The sequence below is a fragment of the Myodes glareolus genome, chromosome 12, assembly GCF_982192425.1.
Source record: "Myodes glareolus chromosome 12, mMyoGla1.1, whole genome shotgun sequence".
Classification (NCBI taxonomy): Eukaryota; Metazoa; Chordata; class Mammalia; order Rodentia; family Cricetidae; genus Myodes; species Myodes glareolus.
This window is the reverse complement of record NC_142037.1, coordinates 51,287,760-51,304,806: the sequence shown is the minus strand read 5'-3', so window position 1 is coordinate 51,304,806 and position 17,047 is coordinate 51,287,760. Positions and strand designations below refer to the sequence as shown.

Below are 17,047 nucleotides of genomic sequence, written 5' to 3'. Positions count from 1 at the left end.
TTCAGATTTCAGGAAGTACTGTTCAAAGCTGGTGAGTTACATACACACCAGTATAAAACAGCATAGCTTTATGAGTATAGCAATTTTTCCTATCAAACTACATTTATAAAGCATGATTAATCCACAATGTCCAGTTGTCCTCTAAAGGATGTATTTACAGAAGCATTTTTCAAGAAAAATTCATGAGACAAAAGGCATAGCGCAAATGTAAAAAAAAAAAGCATATATAATAAAAGTTTTTTTATGTAAAAGAGACCTATACAACAGAGTGATCAGTTGAGAGAAAGATTTGGAGTTCAAAAACTGCTGTATAGTCGAAATGGAAGGAAAGTAAAGAAATGAGCTAAATTTAGGGTGTTTCTTGGGTTTCTATTGCTGTGAAAAGATCATGTCCATGGCAGCCTTTATAAGGAAAAGCTTTCATTGAGGGGGCTCACTTAAGTTTCCAGGGTTCAGTCCATTCACGTCATGATGAGGAACGTGGTGGCATGCAGGCAGACGTGCTGGAGCTAGCTGAGTGTTACATCTTTCAGACAACAGGAAGTCCACGGACAGTCACACCAAGGGAAGCTTGAGCAGAAGAGACCTCAAAGCCCACCCCTCGGTGACACACTTTCTTTAACAAGGCCACGGCTTCTCATAGTGCCACTCCTTTTGGGGACCATTTTCTTTCAAACCACCACAGGGCATGTTTTGTCTGTATTATAAAATCATTAGGAAAACCTGCAGACTAAAAGTATCTGGTGTAAATCCATAATTATAGGGGAGAATTAGATCAAGAAATGTACAGAAAGAAAAAAATCATAAAATAAACATATAAAAAATAATGCAGGGTAGAACTGATAAGAATAAAAATCATGAGAACGTTTAAACTAGATTAAAAAAGAGAGCTTGTGTTCACTAGATTTTCACCTCGATCCATGAGATACAGAAAAGTTTGAGGTGACACAACAGTTAGTGTAAGGCAAGGAGATAGTGAAGGAAAAAGGAAGGGGTGTTAGTAACCAAGTACGTGTTCCCTTGTGAAGATGAAAAGCATTCTTCACCTGAAGCGTCCAAATGTTACTTGTGCCTAAGATAGCCCCAAGTGATAATGTAATTGCTGGGGGGCATGTTTCAAGACAGGGCTTCTCTGTGTAGCCATAGCTTTTCTGGAACTCACTCAACCAGGTTGGCCTTAAACTCAGAGATCTACCGTATCTGGCTCTGCCTCTAAGAGTTGCGATTAAACGCATGTGCCACTAATGCTGATGATATAATAAAAATATCGATAAACCATGTGGATAAATCCAGAAATTAGCATTATTCTAGGAAAGCTTTTCAATGTTCTCAGTCATAGGAAAAGATGCTAAAGACGAGAAGCTTTAAGCACTTCAATAAACGGCTGGTGTAGCTATGTGTGTAAACAAGTAGCGATGGACTCAAACATTCATTGAGGAACATGCGATTTACTAAAGCAAATTGGAGCTATTATTGAAATAGTTTACCTGATGCTATCTAAGCAAACTCAATAAATGTCTTTCTATCAGTTTTATTTGTTGGTCTCATTGACATAAATTAGAAATTTAAAAAGAAGAAAATTTTAAAGCATGTAATGATTTTGTAAAAGCATATTATGATTCATGTCAAGAATAAGATCATAGGAAGAACTTAAACCAGAGTACACGTCTCCTCCTCAGACCATTCACAAATACTCACTAAACACTGAAGCGTGAAAAACAACTTAAAACCTCATTAAGTTCCAAAAAATGCCTTCCATTGAAGTACAAAGGAGACCTTAAAGACTTAAAGGGGCCATCATTAAAGGAAAAACACTTTGACTATGTAAATTTTAGGGATAGTCTTTATGAATAGTAGTGTAAATACTGTTGGGATTATATTTTTAAAGATTGACAAAGTCATGGTGTCCAAAATTTCTAGAGAACTAATGAGGTTTTTAGAGAAAACTCAGTTTTTTTTATTTTTTAAAGCAATTTACAGAAAAGGACATAAATACAAATGACTTTATAATAATATAAAATGATCCTTGCATGAAATAGTAGCCAGAACAATATAAGTTAACACATGGTGTGAAACTACCTATGTTAGCAATGTTAAGACTTGTGATGACAATTTCCATATTGCATAGGCTGTGGGTATATAGTGGAGGTTGAAGTGGATATGGGCACACCATTTAACAGCATTTAAAAAGGGACGTTCTAGTCTATCGGTTCATTCGATTCACCTGTATATGGAGAGGAGTGACTTGCAGACTTTTGTGATGATATTTAACATATGAAATAATATTAACAATGTTATCCAGCACTCTTGCATTTTAAAACATTTTATTTTATTCAAGACATTTTATTTTAGAAATAAAATTTTGATACATGATGTATGTTTTCAGTTTGTATTGGCCTCACTTAAGAACTGGCTGTCAATAATTTTATAAACGAAGTTAGGAAACAGTTAATGGCAAGCACTATTAAAGAATTCTTACATCTGAGCAGTAGCTGGGTATATACTGTTTGTATACACATCCATATTCATCATAGCCAAACATTGGAAACAACTTAAATGCTACTAATGGAATCAATTCAATAGTATAGGCAATATAAATGAATTATAATTTAGTTATAAAAATGCAGATTACTATTATAAACAATTTTGAAAGGAAAAACAAGCTATAATGTTAACATAAATGATAATAATTTTTTATGAAATTCAAAGGTAATGTTTATGATAATATTAACTACAACTCATAAGCATTACTCTGTCTGACACTTCTAAGTTTACACATAAATATACACACATCTACGTGAATGAACAAACTCAATTAAATTTAGATCCTTTTGATTTCCAAGAGAAAGTATGTAATGCTATAATAAATATTTAAACCACTTGTAGCAGAATTATACACCGGTTATGTTACAAAACTATAGGTGAGACTAAGTTAAGTAGGGGCTCTGTATTTCCCTCTAGAAGTCTGTTCTTGCTAATAGGGAAATACATTTTGAGATTCATGTATTTGTTATTATACATGGGTATTATTACATAGGTATTCATGAAAAGTATGTTGTCTTAAGAACTGGTTTTAGTTATTGGCTTTCTTTAAAATGAGCAACCAAAATCTGGCTAAGGTGTGAAAACCCTCTATGGTCACTGAAGTGGACTGATAGACCCACAGATCTTTCAAAAAGAGTGTGCAAAAGGCTGCATCTGGGGAAGAATTTGCAGGAATGTTTTATAGCATATGTACTTGAGTGCAGTCAGTGATGGTAAACATTTTCTGATTGTCCACACGAGGTGAAGTATGAGATTACTTTTTTGAGTTATTGGCTTCTAGTCAACTAGCTGATATTTATGGCTCAATCTTCCTTACAAGCTTTGAACTTGAGATTTACATAATTAAGAAGCAATTTATCTAATAGACATTCTCTGTTGAATTTTGGGGATTGAGGCTACATTTGTTTCTTATGATTTGGCCTACAAGAAAGTCCTGAATTGCTATTTGTCCTATGATATTATTTGAAGGGTTAATGCTCCTTTATATGCTGAAATTCTCCTGAACAGTTATAATGTCAAAATAAAGTGTTTTAAAGTAGGTAGACTTTTTTAAATAAAAATCAGTACTGCATTTTTCCTAAAACAACATGGCTTTGGGACCTACTGCAGATTTTATTTCTAAAGGTAAACATTATTTCTATAGATCTTATAAAGTAACTGAGTTATTACTCCCCTAAGAGGGTGTGGCAGTTGTATATGGTCTAGAAGCTCTAATAAATGTTCACATTGAAATGTATCCAGTCATTAAAGTAGAATTTACACTATTAATTTGAGAAGTTAATGCAATTCATAAATAAGCTCTGAGTTATTAATGAATGCTTATTTATTTTCCTCAAGGAAGACATGCAGTTTTATTCCTGAATATTTGTTTATGCTTTTTACCTCAATTCACCCTTCCTAACCTGTCTCCCTTATGCATTAACATGCATGGCTACACATGTACATTAAAGCAGTTATTGTTGGGGAATCTTTAATGATTTAGCTGTTTGTTTGTTTTGGAATTACCATATCTACCTACATAGCTTATTTTGATTTTTAGATCTGCCATTGTCTCATACTTAGCATATGCAGCCATGAAAGAGTGAAAATATACCCACTTTCAAATGCAACTTAACTGCTCCCCTGCTTTTGGTACAAGTACTTGACCACATTCTTCCAGAGCTGGCAATGCAGAATCAAGTTTGAATTTTGACAGAATTACTATGAAAGCATCTAAAATTGCAGATACCACTTTTTAGATTAATAGTAATTGGTGTTAATATTAGTTACAAACTGAGAGATTGAGACTTTACTTACTGACTGTTGGCAGAAGACACAAGAAAATAGGTCAGATACAGAGAATCATTTATTATTCAGAGAAGGAGTTCCTGAACCTAGACTCTCAAGGAAGGTTGTGATAAGACTCACCAGCCACATGGAGAGTAGTTTGTGTTACAGAAACGAATCTGGGGTAAGTGAGACTGGCATGCTTTCTCCTTTTTATATCTCTTAACAACAGAGAAGGAGATTTGCTTCAGCAGGATGCACTGCCTCCATCTCCCAGAAGGACTCACACTTGAGAAACAACAGGGGAATGAAGGTGATTGGTTAGTGCTGACATCTCAGTGTTCAGCATCACAGTTTAGTGCCTAAAAACTTCTGAATTGCACCTGAAAAGCCCTAAGTCATCGGGTTTCACTTACACATGCAAAAATATAATTGACACCACAAAGAGGGGATTAAAAATAGTATATCTATAGCCACATATGTATAATCATAGCCTGGGAATTCAGAGTCTGCTTACTCCACATTCCATAGTCCAATGTCTGATGGGTTCATGAACTTTTTGTACTAACTGAATAAGAAAGTCATAAATCAAGACACTTCACATACAGTGTTGTGAACGCCAAAGTGAGTGGGTCACACAGATGGGATTCTTTGTTATAGGTCTCATGCTATGTGGCGATATTCTTAGCCTTTTGCTTAGTGGAAGTTGATGGTATACTTGTGCATTCTAAAGGATGATGGAGGAAGGTCATCTATCTATTGTTACTTTCGTTGGTTAATAAAGAAACTGCCTTGGCCTTTTTGATAGGCCAGCCCTTAGGTGGGTGGAGTAGACAGGACAGAATGTTGGGAGAAAGAAAGCAGAGGCAGGAGTCGCCATGACTCTCCTCTCCGAGACAGCCGCAGGTTAGCATCCTCCTGGTAAGTCACCACCTCGTGGTGCTACACAGATTATTAGAAATGGGTTAGATCAATATGTAAGAATTAGCCAATAAGAGGCTGCAGATAATGGGCCAGGCAGTGTTTAAATGAATACAGTTTCCGTGTAATTATTTCAGGGGTAAAGCTAGCTGGGAGGCGGGCAGCGGGAAGTGGCCCGCTGTTCCTTTCTACAAAAGGATTTATATAGTGAACACAAGGATGTTAGGTCAGAGAGATGGGCAAGGAATGGTTATTCAGTTGACTAAAGATAACCCATGATAAATTATATTTAGGCTTTGGACCTGAAACATTCTCCAAATGAAACAGAATTTTAATCAGCCTATCAGCCTTGTGGGGAAGGTTCCATGTAAGGTATGGTTCTTTCAAAGAACTTGTATTAGCACAATGTAACTCTTCTAACCTTATTACCACTATCTTTTTCCATCTCTAAAACTCAGCAACTTGGTGAGCACTGTGAATCAGGTGAGCCTGTAACGTTCTTCCCCAGAGCATCAGTTCGTACCTCAGTCAGTGTTCTGTTGAGATGAAGAGACAGCACGACTATGGCAACTCTTATAAAAGAATGTATTTAACTGGGGCTTAGAGTTTTAGAGGACCAGTCCATTATTATTATGGCAGAGAGCATGGCAGCAAGCGTGGTGCCGGAGTAGTTACTGGAAGCTATATCCTGAGTCTCAGGTGGAAAGAAACAAAGTGAGTTTGGCAAGGACTTTTGAAACCTAAAAGCCCACCCCCAGTTACACCCTTCCTCCAGCAAGGCCACACCTACTCCAAAGCCACACCTTCCAATCTTTCTAATCCTTTTAAATGATGCCACTTCCTGATGACTAAGCGTTCAAGTATATAAGCCTATGTGGGCCATTCTTATTCAAACCACTACATTTAGCCAGCTCCTTGATTTTTATAATTCAGCTGTAATCAAACCAGACGTAACTTTACTTAGGATAAATTTTTTTATGATTTTGACCTCTTCTATTTTGTAAAATATTTCTTATGACTATAAACACAGCTTTTCCCCCTTACCCTTCTTCCCTCTAAATCCTCCATATTCTCCTCATTGCTCTCTTTAGAGTTCATGGCCTCTTTTTTCATTAGTTTTTTTAGGGGTGTGTGTGTGTGTGTGTGTGTGTGTGTGTGTGTGTGTGTACATATATATCCTTGGGTTTTTTTTTTTTATTAAAAAAGGAAGTTCTAAGTTTTCTCGGTGGTGTGGTGAGAACAAAAAGGAGAGAAAAGCAGACAGTGGAGATAACAGCAATGGTAATCCCTCCAGTAGCTGTAGAAAAGAAGGATGTTTTGAATACTCCTTTTTCTGACTGATAGTATTGTCTATATTTCATGTTTCTGCTCTTATATTTGCCTGCTGCCTATTCTATTACAAAGAAAGAAACTATCATATTTTCATCCTTTCCTTTGTTTCTTCCCTCTCTTCTGTCCCTTCATCCTATCTTCCATTTAGCATCTCATTAAAGTATATATTAAAATTAATGGTGAGTAGGTTAATATTTTGTGTTTCTTAGAGTTTTTCTTTCATTGTTTTCATCAATAAAATTCTAATTTGTAATTTTTTTATAAAGAACTTATATTATCTCTGGGTTTTAAAAAGATGGTCAAGTATTGAGAAAAAGCTCAGTCAACCAAAAGCTTACCTATCAAGCCTGTGTTTGTATTCAAGCAAAAGATGGGTTTTACACAGTGGTGAGTGCTTTTAATCCCAGTGCTTATAAGGCAGAGACAACCAGGTCCCCAGAGCTTGCTGGTTTGCCCCAGAACTTGCTTGGGAGTCAGGCTAACCAGATTGGTGGGCCCCAGTTTCAGCGGGAGACCTGGTCTCAAAAAATAAGAGTGAGAGCTATTAAGGAAGATGCCTGCCATCAGAATCTGATCTCCAGGTTAATGGGTGTGTACATGAACTCTTGCCTGTTGTGTATCAGCCTTGGTTTCAATTTCTAGAACTGCATTTAAATGAAAAATACTAAGCTACTTACTTACAGCTTAATTGTACACTTTTATAATATTATTGGTAATTGTAACCCGTTTGTTTTCATTGACACTTAGATAAAATAGTCTGTTTGTTGTAATGTGATGCCATGCTGTTTGTTGGCACTTATAAAATTCTACCCTTACCTGCTGATTCTCACTAATGCCACATGAGAGGCATTTCTTGATTGGTATAAAACTTAGAAATAAGAAATTAATTAACTAATCACATATCCATTGAGATCTTTTCATTAGCATGTTATTGGCTTTGATCAACAGTTACAGGATCTGGCTTTGAAACCTCAAATATTTATATAGTTATCTTTATGACACACTCTGCAATATGAAAACCCAGTCTTCTATATGACCATTACATGGAGCGTTCATCCCTTTTCTATCATTCTTCCCTTGAAGTTGAAATGCTTACAGAAGAGAAAATATGGAAGGCTATAACAGAGTTAAAGACTCTCTTTATATGATAGCCAATTCGATTTGTGTATTAAATGCCTTTTTATTTTTAGTTTCTGTCTCTTCCCTTTTAGGTAATTCCATTTACATGCAGTTGCTTTATACCTAGGAGGGTATTTATAGATACATATTTTACAAGGGTTTATGTGTATGTATTATATGACTGTTACTCATTTAAGAACTACCTTATCTGAAAACTATTAACTCATGGTTGGACCTCGTGTTTGATTTTAGATAATTTTCTTGTGGATCACTGGTTAAAATTAATCATTTTTCAAAATTTATTTGTATTAGCAAGCGTTAAACGAAAACATCAAAAAAAGAGAAGCAGCAGAAAAGGACAAACGTGCCAGACTAGCTAAAGAGCGAGCAGAGAAAGAACGCCTTGAACGCCAACTAGAGAAAAAACGCTTGCTAGAAATGAAAACTGGTGAGTCCTGTCGAGTCCCCGTCCATGCGGTGGACGCACTCATGTGGTGCTTCATTAACATCCTCATTTCTTTGGCGAACAAAGACCTGTTTCTGTACCTCACCATCGAGCAGATCTTTCCTCTAGCTCCTTCCTCTCTTCGGTTTATCAGTGTATGTTGTCTTTCTTCTGATGTTGGCTCTCTGGGAGACTTGTAGGTCAGGTGGATTCTCTTTCCTTAGTATTACTTGGGTAACAAGTCTATAACAGTGCCTGTCTGTTAATACATTTACAGCCATAAGAAATTGACACAGAAATTCTACAGAACATGGACTGATTTCTTCCAGTGAATGAAGCATAGGCGAGAGCAAAAGGGGACACTGATTAAGAGAGACTTCAAGTAGCTGGGGCTGTCACTCTGGCCTGGTGCGCATGAGCCTGAGGCTCAGTTCAGTTCTTAAAACTGAAAAGAAGAGAGAAAGGAAGGACTAAGGGGAGGGGACGTTGATAGGACAAAAGAGACACAGAGCCTGGAGTGACAGCTATGGATAGTAGTCCCTACAAATAACTGTAGCAAAAAGGAAATCTTTGGATAGTTGATTTTTTTCTATTCATGACAATATTGTTGTCAGCATACTTCAGTATTCTTCAGAGACATGCTGAAACTTCACAGACAAAAATAAAATAAAATAAAATCCAATGTCTTCAGGAAGTCAAAATAGCCTGGGGTGACAGATGGGGGGCTCTATAGAAGAAGCAGGGTAGTTTCTGAAGCTGGGCACAGTACTGGGGGAAGATGTGTGCCCAGTGTGCTGTTTCCTCCACTTACTTTATGGTATGCTTTCTAACGTAATGGAAACCTTTTGAAAAACTTGACAAATTTGAATACAACCTTACAGAAACATCTTTATATTTTATAAAGTTAAAGGAGTCATTTTCTGATTTGTTTGTTCTTTATTTATCTTATTTTATTATTAATAGATGTCACTTAGTTTTATAATCAGAGACAGAAAATGTGTATATCTGGGTGGGAGGGAAGCTAGAGAGGAGAGAGGAAACCGTTTACAAAATATATTATATTAAAAATACATAAAAACTTCTATTTTCAATAAAAGAAAAAAAGAAGACACAACTAAATAGGAAAGCAGCATATTAGGTTTTAGTTTCATTGTCAACCCTAACAATTTGACTCTTTTTTTCCCCACAGCACTAAGGATTGAAGGTTTTAATATAAAATGCATTAACTTCATTGCTAACTCCTGGTAGCTCACAGTTCAGCCCAAGAAATGTAGCTAAGGATTCCCCACAGGAGAGGGTGCCACCATGTTCTCTTTACTTGCACTTTGATACTCATATTTCATTTTTAGAAGCAAAATGAGTATAGTAGTGTACCACACTTGTTTCTTCTAGAAAGGAAGAGTCATCTAATTACATGTTTATGTTAGAAATTCAGAAAATATTCAAGGAATAATTGAAAGTGTTAACAAAAATGAATGTCAGAAAGGAGTACTATTGACTGTTAAAATTTATTCTGGAATAACCATGAATTAAAATTTTAGCCTATTTTGTGGTATATCAGTATATTGTTTGCTCACCGTGTTAAAAGTCATCTATCTACCTGATTATTGAAGATAGTAGGGCTATATATACTGTTGAGATTTGGACTGAGCAACTATGACAAAGAGCCTCTCAAGGTTGCCATTATATCAGTTCATAAAAATGAAATCTTTTTAATTGACTTTTCTATAGAATATAATAATATTCATTTTTTTATTTCTCTACAATTTAATTTCCATTTTTGAATAACCAAATTTATTTTTCTACCTTCAATGACTTACTTATGCAATATAAAATCCACCTAAGCAAGAGTAGATCAGAAGGCAACCAGCCATTATTTCTTTCCAGGAATCACTGTTAGGCACATTTTTCTCTTCAGTACTTCTGAATACAAACATGGATCCTAGGGAATATATACCTTAATGTCCACATTATCTTGCATAATATTTAGTATTTCATGTTATTCTTACATTAAGTCATACTTAATTTGGCTTATATTATTCAGTAAGGAAGTAATAGAAATGCTTCTCTGGCTTTTCAATATGAACAGCATACCTACAATCAGAAAATGTTTGAATTATTTTATTAAACAGAATAGAGAAGGATGTATTTAAGACTTACAATGCATGTTGCCAAAAATATTGCCAAACATATTCTAATTTTCCCCAACATTCCACATCATATTATGGATATGAATAAGTTGAAAGTTCTCATTTTTATGAAATTGAGTACTTGTTAAGACTAAAAAGTTATTTTTAATTTTCATTGGATTTTGCTTGACCGACTACTGTGAAGATGGTCATTTATACTTATAGTTAATTAATATTTCCTATTTTACAAATTGTATTGCCTTAACCTTTTTCTCTTGGTTTACATATTAGCCAGTTGTAAACAACTAAGTTGCCTCATAAATATCTTACAATTATTCTCATTTATATATTTTGGCATGTGTGCTTATGTGTGGTCTTACATGCATGTGTGTGGGAGTGTGAAATGTTCTGTTCTGTTGTCCTACAATCTTTTGCCTTTACTTCTTTCTATATTACCTATATAGTGATACCCTATCTCAAAAATTAGAAAATAAAATAAAGGTCTCAGTTTCTTCTCTTGTTTATCATGGAACCCATTATATTTGTCCTGTTAGGTTATTTTTATCAATTGTTCTGCAGTGTTTTTTCTAAGATACCGTGTGCAGATTGTGACAAATGTGTCTCAATAGGTGAAATCCTGTCTCCCAGTAGGATTTCTTAAACGCCTTGGATATATTAAGATCATATGTAGCGCTCATTTTGATACTTTCCAGAGGATCTCCATGTTCTTCTAAACCTATGCTGGGTTATATCAATTTATAAAAATCTCATTAAACCAGACACAATCTCATAATGCCGCGTCAGGGCTTTTTCCTTTTCCTTTATTTCTCTTCTTTTATTTTTTTACTCTGTATACACACACACACACACACACACACACACACACACACACACACACTTTTTTCTTTTCCTCTCCTTTTTCCCTACAGGACCTGTACGTATGTATTATGGCTTCTAGCTTAGTTCTTTTATGAGATTCCTGAGTGTGGGAACAAGTTGGTCCCTGTATCTATACCTGTGTCTTGCACCTTTTCTTGGACTCTATTCCTTCTGCTTGCTTGTTTTATCCCATTTTCACATAGAAGCTTTTGGTTTCTTTTCTTATATTTTGCTATAGGAGCTCATTTGTTTTCTAATGAAAAACAGGAAGTGTGTGAATCTGGTTAAGAGGGGAGGTGGGGGGGACTGGGAAAAATAGAGGGAGGGGAAACCATAATCAGGATATATTGTATTTTAAACAAATATCCAAATGTAATAATATCAATATGTAAAAGATACATAAAATAGAAAGCTATGATGTTAGAAGCTACCTTTGAAGACCTTTGGAGATTCGGGAGATAAATTCTAGACATTTGTTTTGGTTTAAAGAGTATAGGGACATAAACCAATCTACATGGCATGTGAAAAGTTTTCTCACCACTGTTAACAGGAGCAATAAATGACAGTTATTCCTAATATTTCTCCTTGTGAAGACGACATTATTTTTCATTCAGATCATCAGTCTTTGAATAATAGCCACCATTAGGAAATAAATCATATAGTAATAAAAAGTATTTATTTCTTGTTTGCTGCTTATTTCTCAATGAATCAAACATGGTTGCTTTTTCTGATATCTGTAGAATAAGAATTTTCTGAAATTATTATTTTTACAACATGTGAAGGCTTTCTGCAATGGAAATAGAAGTTTAGCCTAGCAGCATTTGATCTCATTCTTAGAGAAAATACATTGGGTATGTACCTTGTTTTTCATGGTGACAAGTCTGAGCTCCAGTGTTGTATTAGCAAACTATGCTGTGCTTTTCTCTTATTGATCTACTAATATAGATGATAGGAACTGATATTGACAGAATTTGGTTTTATATACCAAAGGAAGTATTGCCTGTATCTCTAATTTCTAGTTGAAAGTGTTGGTTAGTAAAGTCCCCAGAAGTTGACACTATGGTGTGTTTCCTCTGATGCTTCACCATATGGCTTGTGGACTTCACACTTTTAAGCATCTTCTGATAGCCAGCTCAAAATTTATATTAAATTTTTCTTTGCAGGTATGGCTATGGTGTAGAATATACTACTTTGCAAACCACTGTAATTGCCTTTAGCCTGGCTGTGCTGGTATAAAAATAGTGTGAAAATGTGAATTACTGGATTTATATTAGTATTTGTTACTGCTTTGGACCAGGGACTTTATTTCTTCTTATTTTTATGTGTAAGACACCACCCCTTGAGGTGACTGAGCAAGAGAATACTCCTGTAACTCTTTCATAAACCCACGTGGGCCTTCTTGCCATAGGGTTTCCTGAGATTAGTATTTCCACCAGGCAAAAAGAACTTAGTTCTTCACAGATATACAAATTCTCTCATCACTGAGATGGTGGAGTAATTAAATCCTGTTCTTTCTTACCTACCATGCATGATGTCTGCCGTTGGAGGGAGAATGGCAGCTGGGTTCGGATCTGCTTGCTCGTTCTCCCTGTCTTTCTAGAACGGGGCTTTGTTCATAGATGAAAGTGAACCTGTGCGCTGGAGCTCTTCCAGCAGGACACCGAATGTTGAAAACCCCGTGGACAAGTCAGTTCGAAAACAAGAGTCTAGGGTCCATCATTTCCTCATGTTAAAAATGTTCTCCTGTTTCTAAGAGTGAAGAGCCAGAACTTTCAGATAGCCACATAGGAAGGTTTGGCGTTTTCTGCCAAATATTTGCGTATTATCTCGTAAACAAAAGAGCAAATGAACTTTAAACTGTCTTTATTTAATCCCCATGTGAATTTAGAATAATGTGTAAACTTGAATTTTATTTAATTTTGAAAACACTTAAATACAAAACATCTTTATAATGTATTTAACATGGATGCCAGGATTTAGCTTCAAGTACACAGCTAATATGTGCACTTATGTAATCATTTCTAGGAAGACACAAATAGGAATAATGGATTTATGTAATTACATACAACTTTTTTCAAACTCCATTTTTATTCTTAATCTTAGAAACAAATAGAGCATTTGATAATAGAATTCAAATGTTATGCTTTAAGATTTCCTGCATGTGTAAGATGATTCACATAATTTTTCAGTAGCACATCAGCATGGCCTTGGAATGGACTCAGTGTTGTATAATTATGTTTGCTGAGGAAGTAAATAAGAGATTATTTAATGGAGCAATAAAAACCTATACTAGCAGCCCCTATATTTTAGTCTTTAGGTTACAATTTGCCTATTATTTATTAGGCTTAAATGTCTCATTTGGTGCAGCTTCAGTCTATTAAATAACGGATAATTAGCTTTTAGGAATCTGTTGTTTACCCACATGGCCAAAACTGCTCCTTTGTTTTCCATTCCACAGTTTAGAACAGCTCAACAATTAGGCATCCATTTTAGAGGAAATGCATATTGCATAAACACCACTTAGGAATGTCTCTGCAGTCTCAACAGATACGCAGTTTATGTGTGTATTTGCTTTCAGAAAGACTTTGACAGTTACCCTCTCCTCTATAGAGGCCATAAAACTGAGATTATTTTCCATAATTGTGCAGATTCTAGTTTTTTTGCAGTAGTGCTTTCAATTTTCTAATGTTATCAGTGAGTGATGCATACAAATAAGGCAATGGCTTTAGTCATTTCTCTGTGTAGAATGGTAGAACAAATTAAATTGGATTGGCTTGGGTGCGTTTCTCCTTTCTCCCATCCATCTTTTATAGAACAGTCATGCTAACTACTTTTATTAGCATTCCCTGACCATGCTGAGTCCTCCAGGCTCTGCGTGTGTTTATTATCACGTGTGATATTTAAAATAAACTTGAGACCTTTCATCACAATATTTAATTTAATTGAACAAAATTTCAGGCAGTGAAGCCCAGGTTCACATCATCTGACTTACGCTTATCTTTTTAGTATCATGTTATTCCTTGACAACTAATGATTTAACCATGGTGTGGGTAGGGAGGACCAAAATAATACTAGTAGTTGCTGTTATTAGACTTTACCTACATAAAAGGGTTGAGAATTGTTCTTGTGACCTCAACGGAAGGAAAACTATCTCTTTTGTACCATTGTTAATGATTTTAAGACAGGTAATTACTTCCTTTGGATTGGTAAATTTTGAGTGTTTAATATAGGCATGCTTCTCTATGTTACCTGATGTTCCATTTTGGTTTTCATGATTGAAGATGTGTTTGTGTCAGTAGTGAGGATTGACAAGATCATATCAACACAGTCCCACTCCCTTCTTAAGAGAATCTTCTATGATCTAGATAGCACAAAGTTGAGCAGAGTTCAGTGCTCAATAATCCTGGTGAAGATGGATAGGGCCCCCATACCACACATTTGATGTTAATTCCAACACTGAAGGTACAGAACTTATACAGTCATGAGTTTAGTAACAGGCACCAATGCAGCCTGCTGTCATCTAGAAAGAGTGCCCTGAAATACCTTTTCTACGTCTGGCATTTCTCATGTTATGTCACCAGAGCTCTGTGTTGACTTGTGTTAGAAAATAAACAGACTTCTAAGGGATAATAATAAAATAAGAAGAAACAAAACTAACACATTGGAGTTGGACAAGACAAACAGAAGTAAAAGAGCTCAGGGGAAGGCACAAAAATCAGAGACCCATCTGTTTGCACCCTGGAATCCCATAAAAACACTGAACTGGAATCTGAATACACTGGTGCAGACCTGTGCAGGTTCTGCGCATACCCCTTCAGTCTCCATGAGTTCATATGAGCTCTGACAGTGTTGAGTTACAGGGCCTCTCCTCCATGCCCTTGGGATCTTCTGCTTTTTCTGCACCCTCCTCACAGTTCCCTCACCACTGAGAGAAGAGGTTTGATGGAGAAATCTGCTTAGGGCTGAAGTTTTCTGCGGTTTTTCACTTTATGCATAATGTCTGGGTGATTGCTGAGCCATCTCTCCAGTACTCCTAACTTTTCTTTTTTGTTTGTTTACATTCTTAAACTGTTGTTTCTCATCTTACACACCAATCCCAGTTTCCACTCCCTCCCCTTCTCCCCCTCCCACTTGACCCCCATAGGAACCACTATCCACCCTCTTCAGAAAGGGAAAGTCTTACTCCCATGGGGAGTCAATAAAGTCTGGCATATCACTTTGAGGCATTACCAAGGCCCTCCCCACTGTATCTAGGCTGAGCAAAGCATCCCTCCATAGAGAGTGGGCTTCAGAAAGCCAGTTCAAGCCTTAGGGATAAATCCTAGTCCCACTGCCAGTGGCCCCACAGAGTGCCCCAGCCAGACAACTGCTATCCACATTCAGAGGACCTAGTTTGGTCTTATGCAGCTCCTGAAAGTTGAGGTCAGCTGTCTTTGTGGGTTTCCAAGTCATGATCATAGCCCCCTCCCCCCCCCCCCCGCCTCCTTGCTTATATAATCCCTCCTTCCTCTCTTCGCCTGGACTTCTGGAGCTTAGCTTCCATCCAACTTCCTTGGATGTGGAGTTACTGGTTTTATGATGACAGTTACGGTAGTCCCCAATCTGATTACAGGGGAAGGCCCGTACAGACACCTACTCCACTATTGCTAGAGGTCTTAGCTGGGGTCATCCTTGTGGGTTCGTGGAAATTTTCCTACCATCTGGTTTTTCCCTATCCCTATAATGGTTTTCTCTATCAAGATATCTCTTCTTGCTCTCCTATCCCATCCCTCCCCCAGCTCGGCCTTCCTGTTCCCTCATGTTCTCATCCCCATCCCCTTCCCTTTACCACCCGCCCACCCATAAGATTCCATCTATTTCCCCTACTCAGGGCAATCCATGTGTTTCTCTTTGGGTCCTCCTGGTTTCCTAGCTTCTCACTGTGGATTGTGGTCTGGTTATCATTTCTTTTACATCTAGTATCCACTTATGAGTGCGTTCAGACGATGTTTGTATTTCTGGGTCTGGGTTACCTCATTCAGAATTATTTTTTTCTAATTCCATCCATTTGCCTGCAAATTTTATGACGTTTTTTGTTTTGTTCTGTTTCACGGCTGAGTAATACTCCATGGCACATCATTGTTTATATGAGAAGTTAAAATATACATCTAACTATAGGCCTGTCGTCACAGTTTTGGTGAAAAAAATATTCACCATTTATTTTGCATCTGTATCTACAGCTGTTTCTCTGTTCCTTAAAGTTAAAATATGTGTTATCTTCCTCTTTAGAAAAAACACTTACTGATTCATGATATCGATCAGCCATCTAGACTCCAGCCTTTGACTTTTGTTTCTTTCTTTCTTTTTTTTTTTTTTTCAAGATAGGGTTTCTCTGTGTAGCCCTGGCTGCCCTGAAATTCACTGTGTAAACCAGGTTGGCCTTGAACTCAGAGATCTGCCTGTCTCTTCCTCTGGAGTGCTGGGATTAAAGGTGTAACTTTTAAGATACAGAGTAAAAAAAGATTTTTCCCCCTTTCTCACAGACAGTGCATTTGCAGCCTTATGGGTGGCTAAAAGAATTCCACAGGCTAGCACTGTGCTTTCCAGTTACCGTGAGAGTGCTGCTGTGGTACCGTTTGTATATCCTCAGAGGTTAAAACACCAGTGGGTCGGAAGGCCAGAGATGCAACCAAGTTTTATAATTTTCTTAATAGGCCATCTCTTTTCTATCCCTATTTTGAATCATTGTGACATTCAGTTCTTAAAGCTGAAGGAGTTCCAGTCACTAGGTTTGAATTTGGCCGTGAAAATGTAAAGCCATCATCTCAAGAAGAGGAAAAAAAAATCAGCTCAGTTAGTATTTGGCTTTTGATGCCACACAAATATACCCCAGGGCAAACATATAAAATCTAGCAGAGAAATTGAATATTTA

The 17,047-nt window shown here is 36.6% G+C and overlaps 1 protein-coding gene across 5 annotated transcripts in view; it reads left to right on the top strand.

Moving 5' to 3' along the window:
* Diaph3 (diaphanous related formin 3) overlaps positions 1-17,047 on the top strand; it is a 452,383-nt gene that overhangs the window by 292,830 nt on the left and 142,506 nt on the right. For all 5 annotated transcript variants that reach the window (XM_087912260.1, XM_087912261.1, XM_087912259.1 and 2 more), the window contains one exon: positions 7,996-8,131. In XM_087912260.1, the coding sequence (XP_087768386.1) occupies positions 7,996-8,131 (136 nt within the window). The remainder of the gene's footprint in view (positions 1-7,995; positions 8,132-17,047) is intronic.